Here is a 22,903-nt window from a genome sequence, read left to right on the forward strand (position 1 = left end):
GTATAAGATACTTGGAGGTGTCAGCCACATGTTGTCGCCGAGTTTGGATGCAGCAGTGAGTCTCGTTCCTCGGTCAGCTGGGTTTTGTTTGGTGGGAATGTGGTGCCACTGTTCGGGACGATCTCTATCAAGGATATTTTGCATGAGGTCGACAAAGTGTTTCTCCATCTCTGGTTTTCTTTTCAAGGTGCGTTTTAGAGAGGAGAACCTTGCGGTTGCTTGCTAGAAGTTGTTTGGCAACCTTGGCCTTGGAGACCGAAAGGGTAATGGGGCTACCCAACTGTTAGAGTCGTTTTGAGAGAACTCTTTATCCATAATCTTTATGAATTCCTTGTCTTCTCTTGTCGGTGCCAACTTGTTGTCTTCGTTAGTAGCCTCAAACACTGTTGACCCAAAGTTGTCATCCCAGAGATGGTGTGCGTCCACGCAGTCGGGCGGCTGCTGTCTCCACCTGGTGTCGCTCAGCCTCTCTTTCACCCAGTAGTGGTGCGGACATGGTTGAAAGTGAGTGCCACGACCGTTTGGGAGGATGTGCGTCTTGTAGGATTAGATCGCATCGGGACTTTTCATTCTGCCTACTCAGACGTTTCCTATGATCACCCAGCCTAAGTTGTAGCGCTGAGCGAATGGCGCGTTTTGTGGCCCATTGATTTGTTGGCGTACTTTGTGTAGCCGGAGGATGTCCCTTCCAAGCAGAATCAAGATTTTTGCACTATGATCAAGAGCTGGGATCTTGCTGGCGATAGTTCTTAGGTGAGGGTGGTGAAGACCTGCCTCCGGTGTCGGAATCTCTTCCCGGTTAGCCGATATTTGGTTGCATTCGACAAGTGTCGGTAGAGGTATCTCTACGGTATTTTCAAGAGATGTTACCACGAGACCACTGGCTCTTCTTCTGCAAGCTTCTGAGATGCTGCTGCAAGTACCTAGTGTGTAAGGGTAGGCATTTCCTTTTAAGCCGAACAAGTCGAAGAGTTCAGATCTGGCTAGTGACCTGTTGCTCTGGTCATCCAGGATGCTGTACACCTTCACGGCCCTTTGGGATATACCCTTACTAGGCATATTTTCACATAGGACTTGTCCCAGAGATCTTCTCTGCAGACTTCGGTGCACGAGGAGGCTACTGTGAGGTGGTTTGCAGCTTGGCCTGTACTCTCCCCACCATGACTTGTGGTAGGAGAAGGCGTAGGTGCAGGGTCAGGCTGAAATGGGTGGAGCACTTGTACGTGATCCATGCTGTCACACTCCATGCACTTAATTGTAACCTTACAGTCCTTGGCAAGGTGTTCTGTAGAGGCACAACACCTGAAAAATACCCCAAACCTTTTCAAGAGTTCCTTTTGTTCTTGAAGGGGTTTCTTACTAAAGCCAATGCACTTCTTCAGAGGATGTGGAAGTTTGTGAATAGGACACTGGCGGTTTGGATTTTCTGCTTTCCCGCCTTCATTGCCCTTGTCTGGTGCTGACGTTGGTGTAGGTGGTAGAACGTCAGTCTTTTTGACTGATACTGGACCCCTACGTTTTCTGTCATTTTGATGAGGGCTCTCATATCTGGGAGCTGGTGAAGTGGAGCCGGTTGGTACTCCACAGGTGAAGCTGGGGTCTGCATTACGTTCCGCGATGCCGTTGATGAACTCGCAGAAGTAGGAGAATGGAGGGAAGGAGACTTGGTGCTCTTTTTTATAGTTTGTTCCTACTGTGGTCCACCTTTCCTGCACGTTGTAAGATAACTTGACAACTATGGGTTTCACCCCATGAGCGGTGTCCAGGTAGCTGAGGCCAGGTAGGTGGGTGTCTGTTTTGCCAGCTGGAGCTGGGACAGCAGGTTGCTAAGTTCCTGGTACTTTGAAGCTTCTTTGCCAGATATTTTGGGAAGGTCATATAGTTGTATGAGTAATGCATCTTCAATTGCTTCAGGACTGCCGAAGCCTTTCTCTAGTCTGTCCCATGCGGTTGCGAGACCAGTTATTGGGTCGCTGATGTAGACGGATCTGAGTCTCTTGATTCTCTTGGTAGACCGTGGCCCTAGCCACCTGATTAGCAAGTCCAGCTCTTCAGAAGCCGTAATGCCGAGGTCACACGTTGCGGTTTTGAAGCCACACTTCCACCCCCTGTAGTTTTCGGGCTGGTCATCAAACTTTGTGAGACCGGTGTTGGTGAGTTCTCGGCGGATCATGTACCTCGCAAAGTCGGACACGTCTGTTCTTTCCGACATTGGGGGCACATTTGCTGACTTTGTGGTGCTGTTTGCATGGTTCGTAGCTTCTTGGTTCGGGAACATGGGAAGGTACGGAGTGGCGTAGGCATTTAGACCAGTAATCGGTTTGGTGTTTACAGTCTCTGTTGTATGAGGGGCCGGAACTACACAGTTGTTGGGAGTGTAGCACCTTGCCGGCATGTTAGGTTGCATGTAGACATGGGCATACAGAGGTTGCTGATGCGCAGGGTGTGGCTGTGCATTGGAATATGAAGCAAGTTTTAGGCTTGAAAGTCTGAGGTGCATTGGATTGACCTGGATAGCTGGAAGCTGTTTTTGGATCAGTGTCTTGAAGCTCTGGAGAAGTGTTAACGCTGACGGGAATGTTGATGGTAGTTGGCAGTTCGTCGGCTTGGCTCAGCACGTAATCTCTTGTATGCTTAAGTGAGTCTTCTGTGTCAAGATCACACAAACTGGCGCTGCCTTCTTGGCTCCCACCCAGAGCTTGCTCAAAGACCTTTAGCCTTGCCATGGCCACCACATGTTCACATTCCTTCTGTAAGGCTTCAATTTCCGCCTTTTTGCGTGCAGATTCTGCAATATTTTCTGCTTACTTGCGTGCAGATTCTGCTTTCATCTCTGCTTCTCTCTGGGCGAAGATGGCTTGTACTTTCGTTTTTTCTGCTTCAGCACGCGCCTTTATGAGCTGCTCATTGAGGGTTGAGTACCTTGATGAGCCTGATTTGAGTGAGTGCCTTGAGCTCTTAACGGACCTGGATTTGTAAGATGCCGCTCCTGACATTTGCTTGATTTGAGCTTCAGTCTTGCTCACAATGTCGCGTATGGTGCGGTCTTGTTCAGCATTAAGCTGTTTGGAAGTCCTGTAGTTCTTTTTGAGACTCCGACATATTTGATCTCAGCAGGGTAAAGGAATATTTTTTACAAATGTCTTTGTAGGACCGGTATGTTGACTACAGTTGTTCAAGGGCTCCCTCCGGTGGTAGCTCATGAGCACCGGGCGCAGATAAAACAGTCACTTGTTTTTGCACTCTTTGCCACAATAAAGTTGTGTGGGTAAGCAGTTCACTTCTGGCTGTTTCTAGGTTCTCTTTAACCTTCCATGTTGGTTTGGTCAACCGCTTAGATCTTTCACTGTAATTTAAGTGTGAGTCCATGTCTTTCTCTTGTTGCTCTAGGACAGGCAGTGAGAGGGTTCTTTTTACCTCCATCAAGAAGGGTGAATGCTGCTCTGCACTGGTTCAGGGAGACCAATACAATGTTGCAGTCTTACCTGAGGAGCAGCCTGACTTTCCAGAATGTACTTGCAGAGTCTCTGGCTGCAACTTACAATTAGCTTATGGGTGATTCTAGGTTTATAGCTGCACACAGTTCTGATAACAGGTTAATACTTTACAGGGCACTTTCTGTCTGCAAGCTGCTATAAAGTTTTATGCTGTGGCTTGTTATCAGCCCCTGGGGTAATCCTTTCTCTGGGTTGTATGCAGTATAGCACTCCTGGTAAGGCTGCTCTCACACTACGTTTTTTTAACGCAAACACGGATCCAGTGCAAATGCGTTTCAATTTCAATGCATTTGCAATAGACTCGCATCAACATGCGTTCACATGCGTTTGCGTGTGTTATAGTGAGGATCCAGCGACTTGCAATTTTTTAACTTTTTTCAAAAACGCTACTTGTAGCGTTTGTGAGCTGCGTCCAAATACTGCCAATTGCTGGATCCTGACTATACTGCATGCAAACATATGTGAACGCTGGCATGCTGATAGATGGGATCATGCTTGCTCTACTGAGCATGCACAGAAACCAGCCTCGAGTGATCAGTCCCTCTCTCCCCCTCCCTCTCTCCCCCTCCCTCTCTCCCCCTCCCTCTCTCCCCCTCCCTCTCTCACCCCTCCCTCTCTCACCCCTCCCTCTCTCACCCCTCCCTCTCTCACCCCTCCCTCTCTCACCCCTCCCTCTCTCACCCCTCCCTCTCTCTCTCTCTCCCCCGTCTGAGAGCTGTGGACACTCATAACCAAGGTAAATATCAGGTAACCAAGCAAAGCGCTTCGCTTAGTTACCCGATGTTTACCTTGGTTACGTGTGCAGACGCTCGTAACCAAGGTAAATATCGGGTATCCAAGCAAGTTACCTGATGTTCACCTTGGTTATGTAAGGGCCCAGATGTTCCCTGCTATCCACCCCCACACAGTATCCACAGCTGATGGACAGTCCACAGATACGGTCTTGGGGATAACAGTTGCTTTAATATAGCAGGAACAAAGCAAATCAATACGGAATATATGTTTCACAGTCTCTCGTGGGTAGGCCACGGCAAATACAGCTTGGAGTTGAATGCTGAAGTGCAATTAGGGTACTGGAGCTTTAAGTGCATGATTTGTGTCAGAATTAATACTGGTATGCTTTAGGTTCAGAGTCTCTTCAGTTTAGAGGGTAGATATGATAAGATTGTACAGACCTGGAGTCCTGGGGTTAATTTCACTGCTAGTTCAGACACGTGCAGTACTTGTAAGCAAATGAAGACAATTGCCCAGCGTGCTACGGGGAGCGGACGGCTGGTGCGTGGACAATGGCATGAAAGCCACTAATATTGCAGTGGGGCGGAAGACCCTCAAACTTCCCCAATCTGCATGCAGTAGGGTCTGGTATATACTCAGTATGCCCTACTGTCTGAAGAGATACACAATGTCAGGATAGGAAGCCTTCAGCATATTGGCTGTAAAAATCAGGAAATGATGAAATTCTAGGCCTCGGACCTAGGAGGAGTCTTGTGGTGAAGAGATTCTCCACATAATGTCTTCCCTCAGAGGAGAGTCAGCCAGAACCAGCTCATTCCAGTTCTTTCCAGACCGAAGCTGGAGAATAGCCCCACCTATTGAGCCATCTGACCAAGAACTAGCCAATAGGATAACACCCAATGAACACTTCAGATTCTTACAGTTTTCACCAGTAAATGGTGCTAGAACACAACAAATGAAAAATGCTTTACTTATAACATATAGCATAATATTACATATAAGTAAAAGTACTTAAAGAAACAGACACAATCTGGACCGGGCCACTACATACTCCCCCTCTGAAGGTGAGCCGTCCTCGGCGATTGTGCGAGTGGAGGACTGCTAAGAAAGGAAGGAAATATATATTTAAGGCACAGTAACAATAAGGCAATGAACAAATGCAAAATATGAATGTGGTAGTGCCAATATGAGATAGAGTCTCTTTCCGCAATATACTATCGTCCATATGAAAGGCTCTGGAAAGGCACTTTAGTGGTCCAGTCCATAAGTCCATGGCTGTATACAGAAAATTGTGCAAATAATAAACAAGGTGCTTGGTATTACTCAGGTGCAGAGGCTTAAACATTACTAAACTGACCATCCAGCTAAATAAATAAACACAAGATTATATACTCATGGAAAAGGATATGACCTTTTAGTCTCTGTAGCGGGCTGGAAGTGTTCCTTTTGTGCTTCGCTCTGAACGCCTCAACACTTGATCTTCCTCTTGAGCAAGAAAGATATTGTTTGATAGCTCAGGTGAAGTTGGCAGAGGAGCAGCAACTGGAACAGGAACCGAGACGGGGACATATTGATAGCATGGAAGGATAAATTGATTGTTGTAGAGGGACTTTTCCACAGTAGGTTGTCTGGCTGGTGTTTCCATTGCAGGAATTGGTGTGTAGACCGGCAAGACTTGTGGAGGAGGTGATGACATCACCAGTAGATCCTCTTTGGTGCATAGCTTCATGCGGTTCCTGTGCACTGTCTGTGGGGCCATTCCGGGTTTCATAGTATCATAGTATCATAGATTTTAAGGTTGAAGGGAGACTCTAAGTCCATCTAGTTCAACCCGTAGCCTAACATGTTGATCCAGAGGAAGGCAAAAAAACCCCAATGTGGCAAACAAGTTCCAATGGGGAAAAAATTCCCTTCCTGACTCCACATCCGGCAATCAGACTAGTTCCCTGGATCAATACCCTGTCATAAAATCTAATATACATAACTGGTAATATTAAATTTTTCAAGAAAGGCATCCAGGCTCTGCTTAAATGTTAGTAGTGAATCACTCATTACAACATAGTTACATAGTTACATAGTTACTTAGGTTGAAAAAAGACCTAGGTCCATCTAGTTCAACCTTCCTCCACCAGTTCTACATTTAGTCACTAAGTCATTTATAACCAACAATGTTTTGTGTACTGGGGAAATCATCCAGCCCTTTTTTAAAAGCTGTTATAGTATCTGCCAGTACAACCTCTTGTGGTAGTGTATTCCACAGTCTGACCGCTCTAACTGTAAAGAACCCTTTCCTATTTAGGTGTCGGAATCGCTTTTCTTCCACTCGCAGTGAGTGCCCCCTGGTCCTTAGTATTGTTTTTGGAAGAAATAAGTCATGTGCCAGTCCTTTATATTGACCACACATGTATTTATACATATAAATGAGATCTCCTCTGAGACGTCTTTTTTCTAAGCTAAACATATCTAACTTTTTCAACCTGCCATCATATGGGAGGCCTTCCATTCCTTGTAATAGTCTAGTTGCCCGCCTTTGAACTGACTCTAATTTCTGAATGTCCTTTTTAAAATGTGGAGCCCAAAACTGGATCCCGTATTCCAGATGTGGTCTTGCAAGTGATTTATAGAGGGGTAACAATACGTTGGGATCACGGGATCTAATCTCTCTTTTTATACACCCTAAAATCTTGTTTGCTTTAGCAGCTGCTGCTTGACATTGAGTGCTGCTGCTCAGCTTATTTGTAATGAGAATACCCAAGTCCTTCTCCTGTTCTGTAGTCCCGAGTTTACTTCCATTTAATGTATACGCAGCTATAGGATTACTCCGTCCTAGGTGCATTACTTTACATTTATCAACATTAAATCTCATTTGCCAAGTATCTGCCCATTCTGACATCTTATCCAGATCTTTTTGTAATATTGTACTATCCAGGTCAGTTTTTAATATCCTACATAGTTTGGTGTCATCGACAAAGACTGACACTGTACTATCAATCCCATCCACAAGGTCATTAATAAAGAGAGTAAAAAGAATCGGTCCAAGCACAGATCCCTGCGGCACCCCACTGCTGACTATAGCCCATTTAGAGAATGTACCATTTATGACTACTCTTTGTTTCCTATCTCTTAGCCAATTCCTTACCCAGTTGCATATTGTGTCCCCTAGTCCTTGCTTCTGGAGCTTTAGTATAAGGCTATTATGTGGTACAGTATCAAATGCCTTTGCAAAGTTCAAATAAATCACATCAGCTGCATTACCAATATCCAGGTTTGAACTTACCCCCTCATAGAACCCCAACAGGTTGGTTAGACACGACTTATCTTTCATGAATCCATGCTGTTTGTCAGTTATCATATTATTTTCTGCAATATATTTTTGCATGTCATCCCTTAAAATGCCCTCAAAAACTTTGCATACTACTGATGTCAGGCTTACTGGACGGTAGTTGCCTGAATCTACCCTCTTACCTTTCTTAAATATCGGTACCACATCAGCAATCCTCCAATCCTGAGGCACCAACCCCGTTACAAGTGAGTCTAAAAAGATGAGATACAGCGGTCTGTCGATTACGGAGCTCAATTCCCTCAATATTCGTGGATGAATGCCATCTGGCCCTGGGGATTTGTCAATGTTTAATTTACTCAGACGTAGGCGTACTTCATCTTGTGTTAAATTAATTATATCGGGTGGTGGACTTTGATTTTTCACTTGTTGAATGATCCCTGGTACAGTCAGTTCCTTGGTGAATACAGATGAGAAATGCCTATTTAATATCTCAGTCTTTTGTTTGTCCTCTATAACTAACTTGTTATTATATTTTAAGGGTCCGATACTATCCTTTGTTTTCCTTTTGGCATTAATGTATTTATAAAAGATTTTGGGATTTATTTTAATGTCATTGGCGATTTTTGTTTCAGTAGCTAGTTTTGCTTGTTTGATTTCTTTTTTGCATTGCCTATTGATATCTTTATACTCCTGCAATGCTATTTCTGTATTCTCAGCCTTTAAGATTTTAAACGCCCTTTGTTTTTGTTTTATTATACTTTGTACAGTCTTATTTATCCATAGTGGTTTCTTTTTATTCCTGGACATTTTATTACCAGAGGGTATACATTTTTTACAGGACTCTAGTAGTATATCCTTAAACTTACCCCATTTATGTTCGGTATCCCCAGTTACCATGACTCTGTCCCAATCTACACATTTAAGCTCTTCCCTTAATTTGTTGAAATCAGCTTTCCTAAAATTCCAGGTTTTAGCATTCCCCCTTTGAAATGTTCTATTGAATATTACGTTGAAGCTTACCATATTATGATCACTGGTGCCCAAGTGCTCCCGGACCTGTAGATCTGAAATTGTATCCGGTCTATTTGACAGGACCAGATCTAGCAAATTATCTCCCCTGGTCGGTTCACCTACCATCTGAGAGAGGAAATGGTCTTGAATGGTAGATAAGAACTTACAGCTTTTAGCAGAACCAGAAGATTCTATGTCCCACTGTATGTCTGGATAGTTGAAATCCCCCATAATAAGAACCCGATTATTATTATTAGCTGCCTTTTCAATTTGTTCCAGCATTTCACCCTCTATTTGTTCAGGTATGTTAGGAGGCTTATAGCAAACTCCAATTAGCATTTTTCCATTATTCCCCTCCCCATGTACATTTACCCATACTGACTACATTGTTGCTGTTCCCCTCAATGTCATCATACAACACAGGTTTTAGGTTAGATTTGATAAATATACACACCCCACCACCTTTTTGGCCTTTCCTGTCCTTCCTAAATGTACTATAACCCTGTATGTTTGTCACCCAGTCATGGCTTTCATCCAGCCAGGTTTCCGTAATGCCCACCACATCATAATCCATGGTTGACATAAGAGTCTCCAATTCATTCATTTTGTTTGCAAGACTTCTTGCATTTGCCAGTAGACATTTAATCCTATTAACACCTTTATTACTCCTAGCCTCCCTACATTCCTTGTATGTCCCATCCCCCCCTAATCCTTCATTGACCCCTACCGTTTCCCTGTCTCTATCTGCTCTATCTATCCCCTTATTTGCTCCACTACCCTCCCTCCCCCCCTCATGCGGCAGAGAGTTCCATAGTCTCACTGCTCGTACAGTAAAGAATCCTCGTCTGTGATTATGATTAAACCTTCTTTCCTCAAGACGTAGCGGATGCCCCCGTGTTCCAGTCGCAGGCCTAGGTGTAAAAAGATCTTTGGAAAGGTCTCTGTACTGTCCCCTCATATATTTATACATTGTGATTAGATCCCCCCTAAGCCTTCGTTTTTCCAAACTAAATAACCCCAAGTTTAATAACCTGTCTTGGTATTGCAGCCCACCCATTCCTCTAATAATCTTGGTCGCTCTTCTCTGCACCCTCTCCAGTTCAGCTATGTCCTTCTTATATATCGGTGACCAGAATTGTACACAGTATTCTAAGTGCGGTCGCACTAGTGACTTGTACAGAGGTAGAACTATATTTTTTTCATGAACACTTATACCTCTTTTAATACATCCCATTATTTTATTAGCCCTGGCAGCAGTTGCCTGACACTGTCCACTAAAGTGAAGTTTACCATCCACCCAAACACCCAAGTCTTTTTCTGTGTCTGTTTTACCCAGTGTTCTACAATTAAGTACATAATCATAAATGTTATTTCCTCTACCCAAGTGCATGACCTTACATTTATCTACATTAAACTTCAATTGCCACTTCTCAGCCCAATCCTCCAATTTACATAAATCTCCCTGTAATATAAAATTATCCTCCTCTGTATTGATTACCCTGCAGAGTTTAGTATCATCTGCAAATATTGAAATTCTACTCCGCATGCCCCCAACAAGGTCATTTATAAATATGTTGAAAAGAAGCGGGCCCAATACTGACCCCTGTGGTACCCCACTATGAACTGAGACCCAGTCCGAGTACGTACCATTAATAACCACCCTTTGTTTCCTATCACTGAGCCAGTTTTTAACCCAGTAACACATATTTTCCCCTATCCCCATTATTCTCATTTTATGTACCAACCTTTTGTGTGGCACCGTATCAAAAGCTTTTGAAAAGTCCATATACACAACATCCACTGCATTTCCCTGGTCCAGGCTTGAACTTACCTCTTCATAGAAGCTGATCAAATTAGTTTGACAGGATCGATCCCTCATAAACCCATGTTGATACTCTGTCATAAGGTTATTTTTCTTGAGATACTCCAGTATAGCATCTCTCAAGAAACCCTCAAGGATTTTACCAACCGTAGAGGTTAAACTTACCAGCCTATAATTTCCCGGCTCAGTTTTTGTCCCCTTTTTGTATATTGGCACCACATTTGCTATGCGCCAGTCCTGCGGTACCGACCCTGTTATTAAGGAATCTGAGAAGATTAAAAATAATGGTCTATCTATCACAGAACTCAATTCCTGTAGTACTCTGGGGTGTATGCCATCCGGGCCCGGAGATTTGTCAACCTTAGTGATTTCGAGGCAACGGCGTACTTCCTGCTGGGTTAAGCAGGTAATATTCAAGGGTGAATTTATGGTATCACTGGTCATGTCATCTGCCATGGCATTTTCTTGTATAAAAACCGTAGAAAAAAAGTCATTCAGCAGGTTGGCTTTACCCTCATCCCCTTCCACCATTTCACCAAGACTATTTTTAAGGGGGCCAACACTATCGCTTTTCAGTTTTTTACTGTTTATGTAGTTAAAGAATATTTTAGGATTATTTTTACTTTCTCTCGCAATGAGTCTCTCTGTCTCAAACTTAGCTAACTTAATTTGCTTTTTACATATTTTATTTAATTTTCTATAATTATATAATGCCCCATCACTTCCTACCCTCTTTAATTCTTTTAAGGCTTTCTGTTTTTCTTTTATTGCTTCCCTTACAGCTCTATTTAGCCATCGGGGTTTCCTCCTATTTCCAGCATGTTTGTTCCCATAGGGTATATTTTCTGCACAAGCCCTATTCAGGATGCTCATAAAAGTCTCCCATTTGCTTTGTGTACTTTTATTACTTAGTACATCATCCCAGTTTATTGCACTAAGATCATCTCTCAACCGTTTAAAATTTGCTTTCCTGAAGTTTAGTGTCCTTGTAGCCCCTCTACTATACATCTTACTAAAGAATACATGAAAACTTATTATTTTGTGATCACTATTCCCCAAGTAACCCCCAACTTGTATATTTGATATGCGGTCTGGCCTATTGGTTAGTACAAGGTCTAGTAGTGCTCCCCCTCTTGTGGGGTCCTGTACCATTTGTGAAAGGTAATTATCTTTCATTGTTATCAAAAATCTATTTCCTTTGCTGGAACTGCAAGTTTTTGTTCCCCAATTTATATCAGGATAGTTAAAGTCCCCCATAATAATTACCTCTCCGAGACTCGTTGCTTTATCAATTTGCTTTATGAGGAGATTCTCTACCTCTTCCATAATATTCGGCGTCTTATAACACACCCCTATCAGTATTTTATTATTCATTCTCCCCCCACTTATCTCCACCCATAGGGACTCTACATTCTCAGTACCCTCACATATGTTGTCACGCAGGATGGGTTTTAAGGATGATTTTACATATAGACACACACCTCCCCCTCGCTTATTTGTACGGTCATTCCTGAATAGGCTATAACCCTGTAAATTAATAGCCCAGTTATAGCTCTCATCCAGCCATGTCTCTGATATCCCCACTATATCATAATTTTCTTCCAACAATATTAATTCTAATTCCTCCACCTTATTTGTGAGGCTTCAAGCATTAGTGTACATGCACGTTACGTATGACTCTGTACCTATATTCCTGCTTACTGTATTGACTGTCCTAACCCTTCCCCCAGTACCACCCCCAATTTCATTACTTGTGCCCTGGTCACTATCTGCACTACATTCCCCTTCTATAAAGTGAATACCCTCGCCCCCCATTCCTAGTTTAAACACTCCTTCAACCTTCTAGCCATTTTCTGCCCCAGCAGAGCTGCACCCTCCCCATTAAGATGCAGCCCATCCCTAGCATAGAATCTGTAGCCAACTGAAAAGTCGGCCCAATTCTCCAGGAACCCAAAAACCTCTTTCCTACACCAATTCCTGAGCCACCTGTTAACCTCCCTGATCTCTCTTTGCCTCTCTGGTGTGGCTCGTGGCACAGGTAGTATTTCCGAAAATACCACCTTTGAGGTCCATGCTTTAAGCTTACAACGTAATTCCCTGAAATCATCTTTAAGGACCTTCCACCTACCTCTAACTTTGTCATTTGTGCCAATGTGTACAATGACCGCTGGGTCCTCCCCAGCCCCTCCCAGTAATCTGTCAACCCGATCAGCGATGTGCCGAACTCGAGCGCCAGGAAGACAACACACTGTTCGGCGATCCCTGTCTTAGGGCAATCTGTCACAATCTGTCCCCCTAATAATTGAGTCCCCCACTACCAGTACCTGTCTTGCCTGCCCTGCACTCCTATTCCCCCCCTTACTGGAGCAGACACTCCTCTGGCATTTAGAGGTCATGCCTTGCTGCAGCAATGCTACCCCTGTAATGACATCCCCCTCATCTGCCAAGTTTGCAAACCTATTGGGGTGTGTCAGTTCAGGACTAGCCTTCCTAGCACTTTTCCCTTTACCCCCCCTTTCTAACTGTCACCCAGCTACCTACCTTACCGTCCTGCCGCTCCCTACTACGATCCTCCCCCACATCTGACCCAGCAAGCTGCTGCTCAGTGAGCAGCAGACTCCTTTCCATATTGCTAATGCATCTCAGAGTTGCCAGCTGCTCATTTAGATCCAGTATCTGGGCTTCCAAACGTGCAACTTGCGCACAACTCGAACAACAGTATGCACCCTCGAACGGCTTTTCAAGGACTGCATACATGAGACAAGATGTACACTGGATCGCATTAGCAATAGTGGAGCACATTTTCTAATGGGGATAGCACTAAACAAATGTTAAGTAATTAAACAACTAAATACAAACAATTCTACTCACACTTACTTTTGCTCACACTTTGCTCACTCACGCTGACAATGAAGAAGACAGGCTAAAAGTCTTCCTTCCGGCTGTAACGGCCAAAACCCGGTTCTCCTTGAGCTCGCGGTGACTCTTCACTTATCCCAGGTTTATTCACTTAATAGACATCTGACTCAGGATATGGGATAGCTGTAACTGTGTATGGCTCTGTTTCCCAGAGTGAGTCGAGTTTTCCTGTACGGTGGTACTTCTTTAGCCATACCTTGTCTCCAACTTGAAGTGGGGAAGCATTAGCTCTTTGATTGTAGCTCTCTTCTTGTTGACGGTGAGCTTCACCCATGCGGTAATCAACAATCTGTTGGGCTTCGTGTATTCTTCGCTGATGCTCTGAGACCCAATCAGTTTTTGGCAGGGGATTGATCAAGTCAGGGACTTGGATTCCAAAAGAACGATCTTTTGGGAGCTGACCTTGTCTTCCAAACATCAGATAATATGGCGAGTAGCCTGTAGAACAGTGGACAGTATTGTTGTAGATTTCCACTAACTCGTCAAGCAATTGAGGCCATTCAGCTTGTTTGGTAACAGATGCTGTTCGCAGCATATTGATGAAGGTCTGGTTGACTTTCTCACAGAGGCCATTCCCTTGGGGATGATAGGCGTTTGTTCTCAGCTTTTTGCACTCATGGAATTGGCAGAGTTCTTGAAATAATTGTGACTCAAAGGCAGAGCCACGATCTGTGAGGACTGCTTCAGGGCAACCGTAATGTCTCACATATTCACGGTAGAAGGTGATAGCTGTAGTCCGAGCTGTAAGGTCTTTTACTGGCACAACAGCAACCCACTTAGTATAGTGATCCACCATGGTTAAGGCATACGTGAAGCCTGAACGAGTTGGTGCTAGCTTCACATGATCAAGAGCGACTAGCTCGTTTGATTTCTGAGAATGGATTGGATGAAGAGGAGCTCTGACATCTTTCTTACCGACTTTGGTGAGGTTGCAAGCTGGACATTCACTACACCAATTTTCTATGTCTGACCGCATCCCAATCCGATAGAAGCGTTGGCGTATGGTGGCTTCAGTTTTGTGCACGCCAAAGTGCCCAGACTGGTCGTGGTAGGCATCAAGAACAATTCTGGCATCTCGCCGTGGGATTAGAATCTGATGTAGCCTTTCACCTGAAACCAGGTCTAAGGTATTGCGCAGGATCAAGCCCTTTTGAATGAAGAGTCTTTTGCGCTGTCTCCAGAGACGATTAAGCTCAACATCAGGACATCTTCTGCGTCGTCTGAAAGGTATTCTCCCAGTAGTCAGGTAATCATAGATCTCACCTAGGACACGAGACTCATTTTAAAGAGTTTTCCATCTCGATTGATCTTGGAATAGGTCAGGTTTCTGTGGAGAAACATCATCAGTTTGTGTAGCAGCAACAGCATTTTGTGTAGCAAACCTTTGATAGAAGGGAGGCATCTCAACATCTTCCCACAGATCTTCCTCAGGAAGCTCTTCTTCTCCTTCGGGCAAACGGGATAACATATCAGCATTGATGTTGATCTTGCCACTGCGATACTTAATATCAAAGCAGAAATTCGCTAATCTTGAAGCCCATCTCTGTTCAAGAGCACCTAGCCGTGCAGTATTGAGATGAGCGAGAGGATTATTGTCCATGTAAACGGTGAAGGGTGTAGCAGCAAGGTAATCTTTGAACTTCTCTGTGACTGCCCACACAAGAGCTAGCAGCTCTAACTTGAACGAACTGTAATTGCTATCGTTTTTCTCTGCACCTCTCAAGCTTCGGCTGGCATATGCAATGACTCTCTCTTTGTCACCCTGGACTTGTGATAGTACCGCTCCGAGGCCTTGGTGGCTGGCATCCATGTAGACACAGAAAGGATGATGGTAGTCAGGGTACGCCAGAATTGGAGGTGAAGTCAATAGACTTTTCAACATCTGAAAGGCAGTTTCTTGTCGCACAGACCAATTAATTGGAAGTCTTCTGTCGTAGTTTTCTCTAGGGCAACCTAGTAGGAGCTCTGTAAGGGGTTCTGCTATTTGCGCAAAATGAGGTATGAAGCGGCGGTAGTAGCCCTCAAAACCTAGGAAACTTCTGATTTCTTTGACGGTTCCTGGGGTGTTCCAGTTGTTCACAGCTGAGATCTTTTCAGGGTCAGGCTGGACACCTTCGGCACTTACAACATGACCCAGGTAGTTGACTTTCGGCTTGAGCAGATGACACTTTGACGGTTTTAGTTTCAGGCCATGTTCAATAAGTACCTGGAATACTTCTACAAGGTGGCATAGGAGGTCTTCATAAGTGCGAGAGTATACGACAACATCATCAAGATATAACAGAACGCTCTGGAAGTTGAGGTGACCAAGACATCTTTCAATGAGTCGCTGAAATGTAGCAGGGGCAACGCATAACCCAAACGGCATACCGTTAAACTCAAAGAGTCCCATTGGGGTGGTGAAAGCTGTCTTCTCTCTATCCTCAGGAGCCATGGGTACTTGCCAGTAACCGCTGGTTAAATCAAGAGTGGAGAAGTATGCAGCTGAGCCAAGAGCGGTGATGGATTCTTCAATCCGTGGAAGAGGATAGGCATCTTTGTGTGTAACATGATTCAACTTTCGGTAGTCGACACAAAATCTGATGTTGCCATTCTTTTTCTTCACCAGGACGATGGGTGCAGCCCATGGGCTTTGACTTTCTCGGATGACTTCAGAATCTTTCATCTCTTTTAACAGCTTCTTTACTTGTTGATAGTTAGCAGGAGGTACTGGACGATGTCTTTCTTTGATCGGAGGATGATCACCTGTGTTGAACTTGTGCTGGATCAGAGTAGTCTTGCCGAAGTCAAGGGGGTGTTTGCTGAAAGCTTGGCTATGTCGCTTAGCAAGTTTAGTTACACCATTGATGTATTCGAAGGTTGAACTAGATGGACCTAGGTCTTTTTTCAACCTAAGTAACTATGTAACTATGATAGGAGTGTTAGCATCTCCAACATTAAGTTCATTCCACCAGAAGTTAGTGGGTGTATTAGAGCCTTTGGGAGTGGCTTTTAATGACTTTTGATGAGCAAGTGTCTCTTCATCTATGATGTCTTCTGGATCAAGACTATACAGTTGAGCAACTGAATTAAACTTGTATAGCTCGATAGGAATTTCACTTAGGTTGACTAGCCGTACTGGTACTCTACCGTTTGAGACGGTGACAATACTTCTGGCAGCTTTTACCAGGGGCTGTCCTTCAATCTGGATGGAGTCAAGAAGAGCTACATAGTCCTCATTGTCAATTCCTGGTCAAGCTCGACACCAGACTAGAGTCTCGCTGTTGGCTGAGAGGGTAACTGGTCGTGCGTCGGTGATTCGAACACGGCAGATCTCACCTTTTACTGTTGGCAAACTTCTGTTGGGCACAGAGCACTTTGATAGTCCGCTGAACAGCTTGCCTGTAAGGGGAAGAAGCAGAAGGGAGAGAAGCATGCAAGGCAGCGAGCAATTCAGTAAACACATGGCGAATGACATTCATGCCTAACACAACTGCTGTTGTATCTCCCTCAGCCTCAGTAACAATTACACCTTGACCTGGTAACTTGCGATCACCAATTTGGATTGTGGGTTCCCAGTAGCCTAGCTGGGAAATAGGTTGACCATTACTTGCAATTAAGTCTAACTTTGCTTTACCCACTGGATTCAGGAGATCAAAGTCCCAATTCTTTTCAAAGGCTCGTCACTCAATTGTGGTGACTTGTGAACCAGTGTCCACTAAAGCTTCTAGAGGTGCACCATCGATCCAATTGGTTATATACGGGCATTTGGAGATGAACCGGGAAATCCATTGTGATTGTCCCTTTGGACCCTTGTATTCACCTCCCGAGGGATGGCCCTTTGCCTCGGGGGTGTCCCGTTTAACTTATAACATTGATACTTGTAGTGTCCAAGACGCTCACAATAAGTACAGTACACACAATCACCAGATGGAGGCCTTCCAGGAGGGGGCCTATCAGGACTTGACCTACTAGAATGTGGCTCTTGGGACAATGTCCGATTTACAGATGATTCACATGATGCAGGGGGTTGGTCTTTTAGCTTCTTTAAGGCTTGGCATACGGATTCAATGACTTGGACAAGTGCATCCGTGGTAGGTGGTGCATGAATGAGAGTAGGGGCTTGCACAGACTGTGTGGCCTGCATAGGGGAAACAGGTGAAAGAGGAGACACAGTAGAAGTTCCAGCAGCAAGGTCTGAGGAACGAGGCGCAAGAGCATAGCTGGTACAAGGTGAGTCAGTACCCACTACTCGCAGGGCTAGAGCTTTAAAGTCTAAGAAAGTCATGTTTGGATTTTGTGCTGCTAGCATGTGGAGTTGACTTTGTACTAGCCTGGAGTCTACACCTTCTATGAATCTGTCGGTGATTATGTTTTCTGCAGCAGCAGGATCTATAGTGTCTATTTGCTGTAAGGCCCTGTATGCAGACTGAAGGGCTAGTGCGTAGTCCCTAAGAGTCTCACCTGGTCCCTGACGTCTGTTGTAAAATTTGAGACGAACCTCGGTGGGTGATTGGCGTTCAAATTCTTTTCTCAGGCGGGTAAGGATCTGTTCTACATTGGTTTTCTCAGTAGATGGCCAGGAACGGACTTCCTCAGCAGCTGGTCCATCAAGCTGTCCCAGGAGAAGTTGTATCTTCTGATGGGGAGAAAGTGAGAAAAGCTCAAGAGTATGCATCATCTTTTCTTTGAACCCAGCAAGTGTATGAGGATCTCCTCTGTAGCTTGGGAGACTAGAGGTTCCAATGAAGAATGGCATGCCGGTAGCCATGACAGGGGCTGGAACTGGGTTGGCGGCATTAGCCCATTCCACTGGAGCACTAGCTGATGAGGATGATGATACAGAGTTAACAAATAGAATGGTGTTCCAAACGTTATTCCTAAGTCCGAACTGGGTGCAAAAACCTAAAAAAACATCACTATGGGGAGATAAGGTATGCACACCAGTGACTATGTAAGGGGAATACATGAAATAGCAGAAACTGCTGTGTGAATACTGACTTGAAAAATCCAATAGCTATATGCAAGAGTGAATATGTGAAAAATGGAATCTGCATTACTGCCATGAACATATGAATCAAGAGAAATTTAGCTACTGAATTGATCAATGCAATAGAGCCCCAACACTACGCCAAAGTATTTCTCTACGTTGGGGTCCCTAGCTTGTGTGTGTCCTCTCATGCAGTTAAAAAACCTACCGTGTATGGGAAGCTGAGACCCAGGCTATTTATGCGTATGATATGGATTGGCAATAGGTGTGGTTGGGGAGGGTTCACAAACGAAAAAATACTAACAAATAGGAATAACGTTTGGAACACCATTCTAAGTCCGAACTATTGCATTGATCAATTCAGTAGCTAAATTTCTCTTGATTCATATGTTCATGGCAGTAATGCAGATTCCATTTTTCACATATTCACTCTTGCATATAGATACAGAGTTAACAGACTCGGCCTGGCCATTATGAAGAGGTTCAGACATTTTGGTGATGATGCAAGTACTGTCTCTTTAAGAAGAATGATGACACTGTAGCTTTAAGGGATGCACTGTTATGCACCAACACAGTCTCTGAGATGGAAGGCTCCCCCTCTTGAAAATAGCACTGCGGTGAATGAGAATTTGCACTTATTTGAGTAACTTGAAAGGCAGCAGAGTAAAAGAGCTGGTGCAGGTGCTGTTAACCCCAGCATGAAACAGGAAGCAGTCTTTGGCAGTATTCACTGGCAAGATAGAGGTTAATGAGCAATGCTGAGACTTGTAGTGCAGTAAGAGAAGATAGGCACGGAGGAATGATCCTGTTCGTGACGCTAAATTCGACCTTTGTAAGGGCCCAGATGTTCTCTGCTATCCACCCCCACACAGTATCCACAGCTGATGGACAGTCCACAGACACGGTCTTGGGGATAACAGTTGCTTTAATATAGCAGGAACAAAGCAATTCAATACGGAATATATGTTTCACAGTGTCTCGTGGGTAGGCCACGGCAAATACAGCTTGGAGTTGAATGCTGAAGTGCAATTAGGGTACTGGAGCTTTAAGTGCATGATTTGTGTCAGAATTAATACTGGTATGCTTTAGGTTCAGAGTCTCTTCAGTTTAGAGGGTAGATATGATAAGATTGTACAGACCTGGAGTCCTGGGGTTAATTTCACTGCTAGTTCAGACACGTGTAGTACTTGTAAGCAAATGAAGACAGTTGCCCAGCGTGCTACGGGGAGAGGACGGCTGGTGCGTGGACAATGGCATGAAAGCCACTAATATTGCAGTGGGGCGGGAGACCCTCAAACTTCCCCAATCTGCATGCAGTAGGGTCTGGTATATACTCAGTATGCCCTACTGTCTGAAGAGATGCACAATGTCAGGATAGGAAGCTTTCAGCATATTGGCTGTAAAAATCAGGAAATGATGAAATTCTAGGCCTCGGACCTAGGAGGAGTCTTGTGGTGAAGAGATTCTCCACATAATGTCTTCCCTCAGAGGAGAGTCAGCCAGAACCAGCTCATTCCAGTTCTTTCCAGACAGAAGCCGGAGAATAGCCCCACCTATTGAGCCATCTGACCAAGAACTAGCCAATAGGATAACACCCAATGAACACTTCAGATTCTTACAGTTTTCACCAGTAGATGGTGCTAGAACACAACAAATGAAAAATGCTTTACTTATAACATATAGCATAATATTACATATAAGTAAATGTACTTAAAGAAACAGACACAATCTGGACCGGGCCACTACAGTTACGAGCCTCCGCAGCTGTCAGATGCCGGCTCCCAGTTTGTCACGTTCAGTTCCCCTCACTCCCGATCACATGACTCCAATGCCCGCCCCTAAACTTCAAGTGACAGGATCCTGCAAAATAACACATGCGTTTGCATGCGTTTTTCTTTGTAAAAGCAGGATCCGCTTTTACAGCAAAAAATCGTTCATGACGCATGTTAAAAAAACATAGTGTGAAAGCAGCCTAATAGGTTCTTTACTGATATATGTATACTAATCCCAGTCACGGCTATTCCTTTTCACTATTCTGTCTCTTCCTGGTAGCTGTGAATCCCAAGTGCTCTAATTATCAGTCCCTTAGATAATTGTATGCTTGTACTCACACTACCGTCTTCCACAGATAGTTCAACTCAGCCAGAAACGATGACTTGTAGGAAGACCAGGAGAAACACTGTAGTTTTCTTCTAGAATCTTGTATTAAGTACAAAGTAAAGGCAGGTGAAAAGGAATAATCTGTACAGGGTGTACACATGTCTTCAGCAATGGTTCCTCTAGACTAAACTGAAGAAGAAGGGAGGAGCATTCTATACAGAAGCCAACTAAAGGAGGAACATAGGGACAATCTTCATACAGTCTAAATCTACCTAGTAACAATACAGGAATTTCCTGATAGGAGGGAAAATATGCAATGCAAGAAATATATACAACAGGTTGTTCCCATTCATGGGACACAACAGAGAGGAACATTTAGATGTGGGACCACAGATTTTGTTGGATTGGTTTATGGAAGCCATATTGCTTTTCTACAGCCCTTCAGCCACTAGAAATGTGGTAACCTTTGTTTTCCCATTAATAACTAACAGACTCCATTGGGATCTTGTTTTTTTGCAGGCGTAGTTGAAGTATTTATTGGTATCATTTTGGCCTCCACATTTTTGGGTGGCTTATTATTTCAATGTTTTCAATGTTGGGAGTATGAACAAAAAGGGTTAAACATCATGCTCTATTAGTTCCAATGTTAAGATTGTGGAATGTTTTTTTCTTGGTAAATAATTTAATTTTGCTACATAATTTACAATTTCTATGTATATTTTAAAAATGTTATATGAACATAACTTTGAAGGATATTTTAGTGAAAAATAATATTTTTTATTTTTGGCAGATGACTGTACTAGGAGATCAGAGGCTCAACTGATGTCTGCAAGTTTTAACTCTGATGACCTTTATATCACCCAAGATATAACTGAAGTGAATGCTATTATTCCAGATATCGCATCATCCCTTCACAGCAAAAATCTATCAGCTGATTCTGTTAAACAGGTCCTATCTTCTGATTCATCACAGACTGTTAAGAAAAATAAAAGTAAAAAGAGAAGCATTAATAATCAAACCTCTCTTACAGCAAATAAGCCATTTTCAAGTGCAAAATATGGAAAAAGTTTTTCCCTCAAAATGCCTTTTGTTACACGTAAACACATTCACACAGAGGAGAAAAGATTTTCTTGTGCAGAGTGTGGGAAATATTTTAACCGGAAATTCTTGCTTGTTAGACATGAGAGAGTTCACACAGGAGAGAAGCCGTTTTCATGTTTAGAATGTGGGAAATGTTTTGCTAATAAATCAAGTCTTCTTACACATCAAAGAATACACACAGGGGAGAAGCCTTTTTTTTGTTCAGAATGTGGGAAATGTTTTGCAATTAAATCACATTTTAATGGGCACCAAAGAATTCACACAGGGAATAAGCCCTTTTCTTGTTCAGAATGTGGGAAATGTTTTGCAAGTAAATCAAATTTTGGAAGGCACCAGAGAACTCACACAGGAGAGAAGCCCTTTTCATGTTCAGAATGTGGGAAATGTTTTGCTGCTAAATCAAGTCTTCTTACACATCAGAGAATACACACAGGGGACAAGCCTTTTTTATGTTCAGAATGTGGAAAATGTTTTACAGGTAAATCACATTTTAATAGGCACCAAAGAATTCACACAGGGTACAAGCCCTTTTCTTGTTCAGAATGTGGGAAATGTTTTGCAGATAAATCACATTTTGTTAAGCACCAAAGAATTCACACAGGCGAGAAGCCATATGTATGTTTAGAATCTGGTAAATGTTTTACTCAAAGTTGACAATTAGATTGCCACCTGAGAACTCACACAGGGGAGCAGCCATATTCATGTTGAGAATGTGGAAAATGTTTTGCCAAAAAATCAAGTCTTGTTAAACATCAGAGAGTTCACTCGGGGAAGAAGCCTGTTCAGAATACAAAAATATTTGTATTCAAAAATATTTTACCAGCAAATAAACATCTTTTTGAACATCAAAAATCTCACATGGGGAGATTCCATATCTAGAAGTTGAGAAATGTTTTACTTGTAAAGCACATTTTATTGACCACAAAGAAAATTTCACACAGGGAAAAACATTATTTCACTAACGGTACAAAAAATACACAAGACAGTTAAATAAAAGACTGATAAGAGAAAGCAATTTAGTATTACCATTAGAATTTAAAATGTATGCAGTTACTATTAGATTCCTGATATATAAAAATAAAATAAAAAGCAATTTTCCATGTGCTCTGAATACTTCACATTGCTAAATATATATTCACTATGTGGACAAATGTATTAGAAATCCTCTCATACCCCTAAAAAAAATATCCAACATTTCCTCCTCCTTCCTTCTCTCAGCTCTCAATCTCAGCAATCTGCCATTTATTACAGTTTTTTTCAATCCATAATTTCCATTTTTGAACAAACTACTTTCACTTTCCTATATTACAATGATAAATAAGTTCATATTGAGGGGGCGTGGCCTGGCCATGGAGGGATAGAGAAGTGCTTTACATCAGCTCCTCAGCCGGCGCGGGGAAATATCATACCAGAGCAACACTTCAGGACCCCTAAAGACATGAATGGGCAATAGAAGAAAGAAGGAG

At 43.3% G+C, this 22,903-nt stretch overlaps 1 protein-coding gene across 1 annotated transcript in view; it reads left to right on the top strand.

Annotated features, from left to right (window-relative positions):
- Positions 1-22,500, top strand: part of LOC142312921 (uncharacterized) — a 77,273-nt gene extending 54,773 nt beyond the window's left edge. Inside the window, exon 6 of the mRNA XM_075351910.1 lies at positions 21,127-22,500. Coding sequence (XP_075208025.1) covers positions 21,127-22,091 — 965 coding nt within the window. The 3' untranslated portion in view covers positions 22,092-22,500. The remainder of the gene's footprint in view (positions 1-21,126) is intronic.
- Positions 22,501-22,903: the final 403 nt, after the last annotated feature.

The sequence above is a fragment of the Anomaloglossus baeobatrachus genome, chromosome 5 (assembly GCF_048569485.1).
Source record: "Anomaloglossus baeobatrachus isolate aAnoBae1 chromosome 5, aAnoBae1.hap1, whole genome shotgun sequence".
In the NCBI taxonomy this organism is placed as follows: Eukaryota; Metazoa; Chordata; class Amphibia; order Anura; family Aromobatidae; genus Anomaloglossus; species Anomaloglossus baeobatrachus.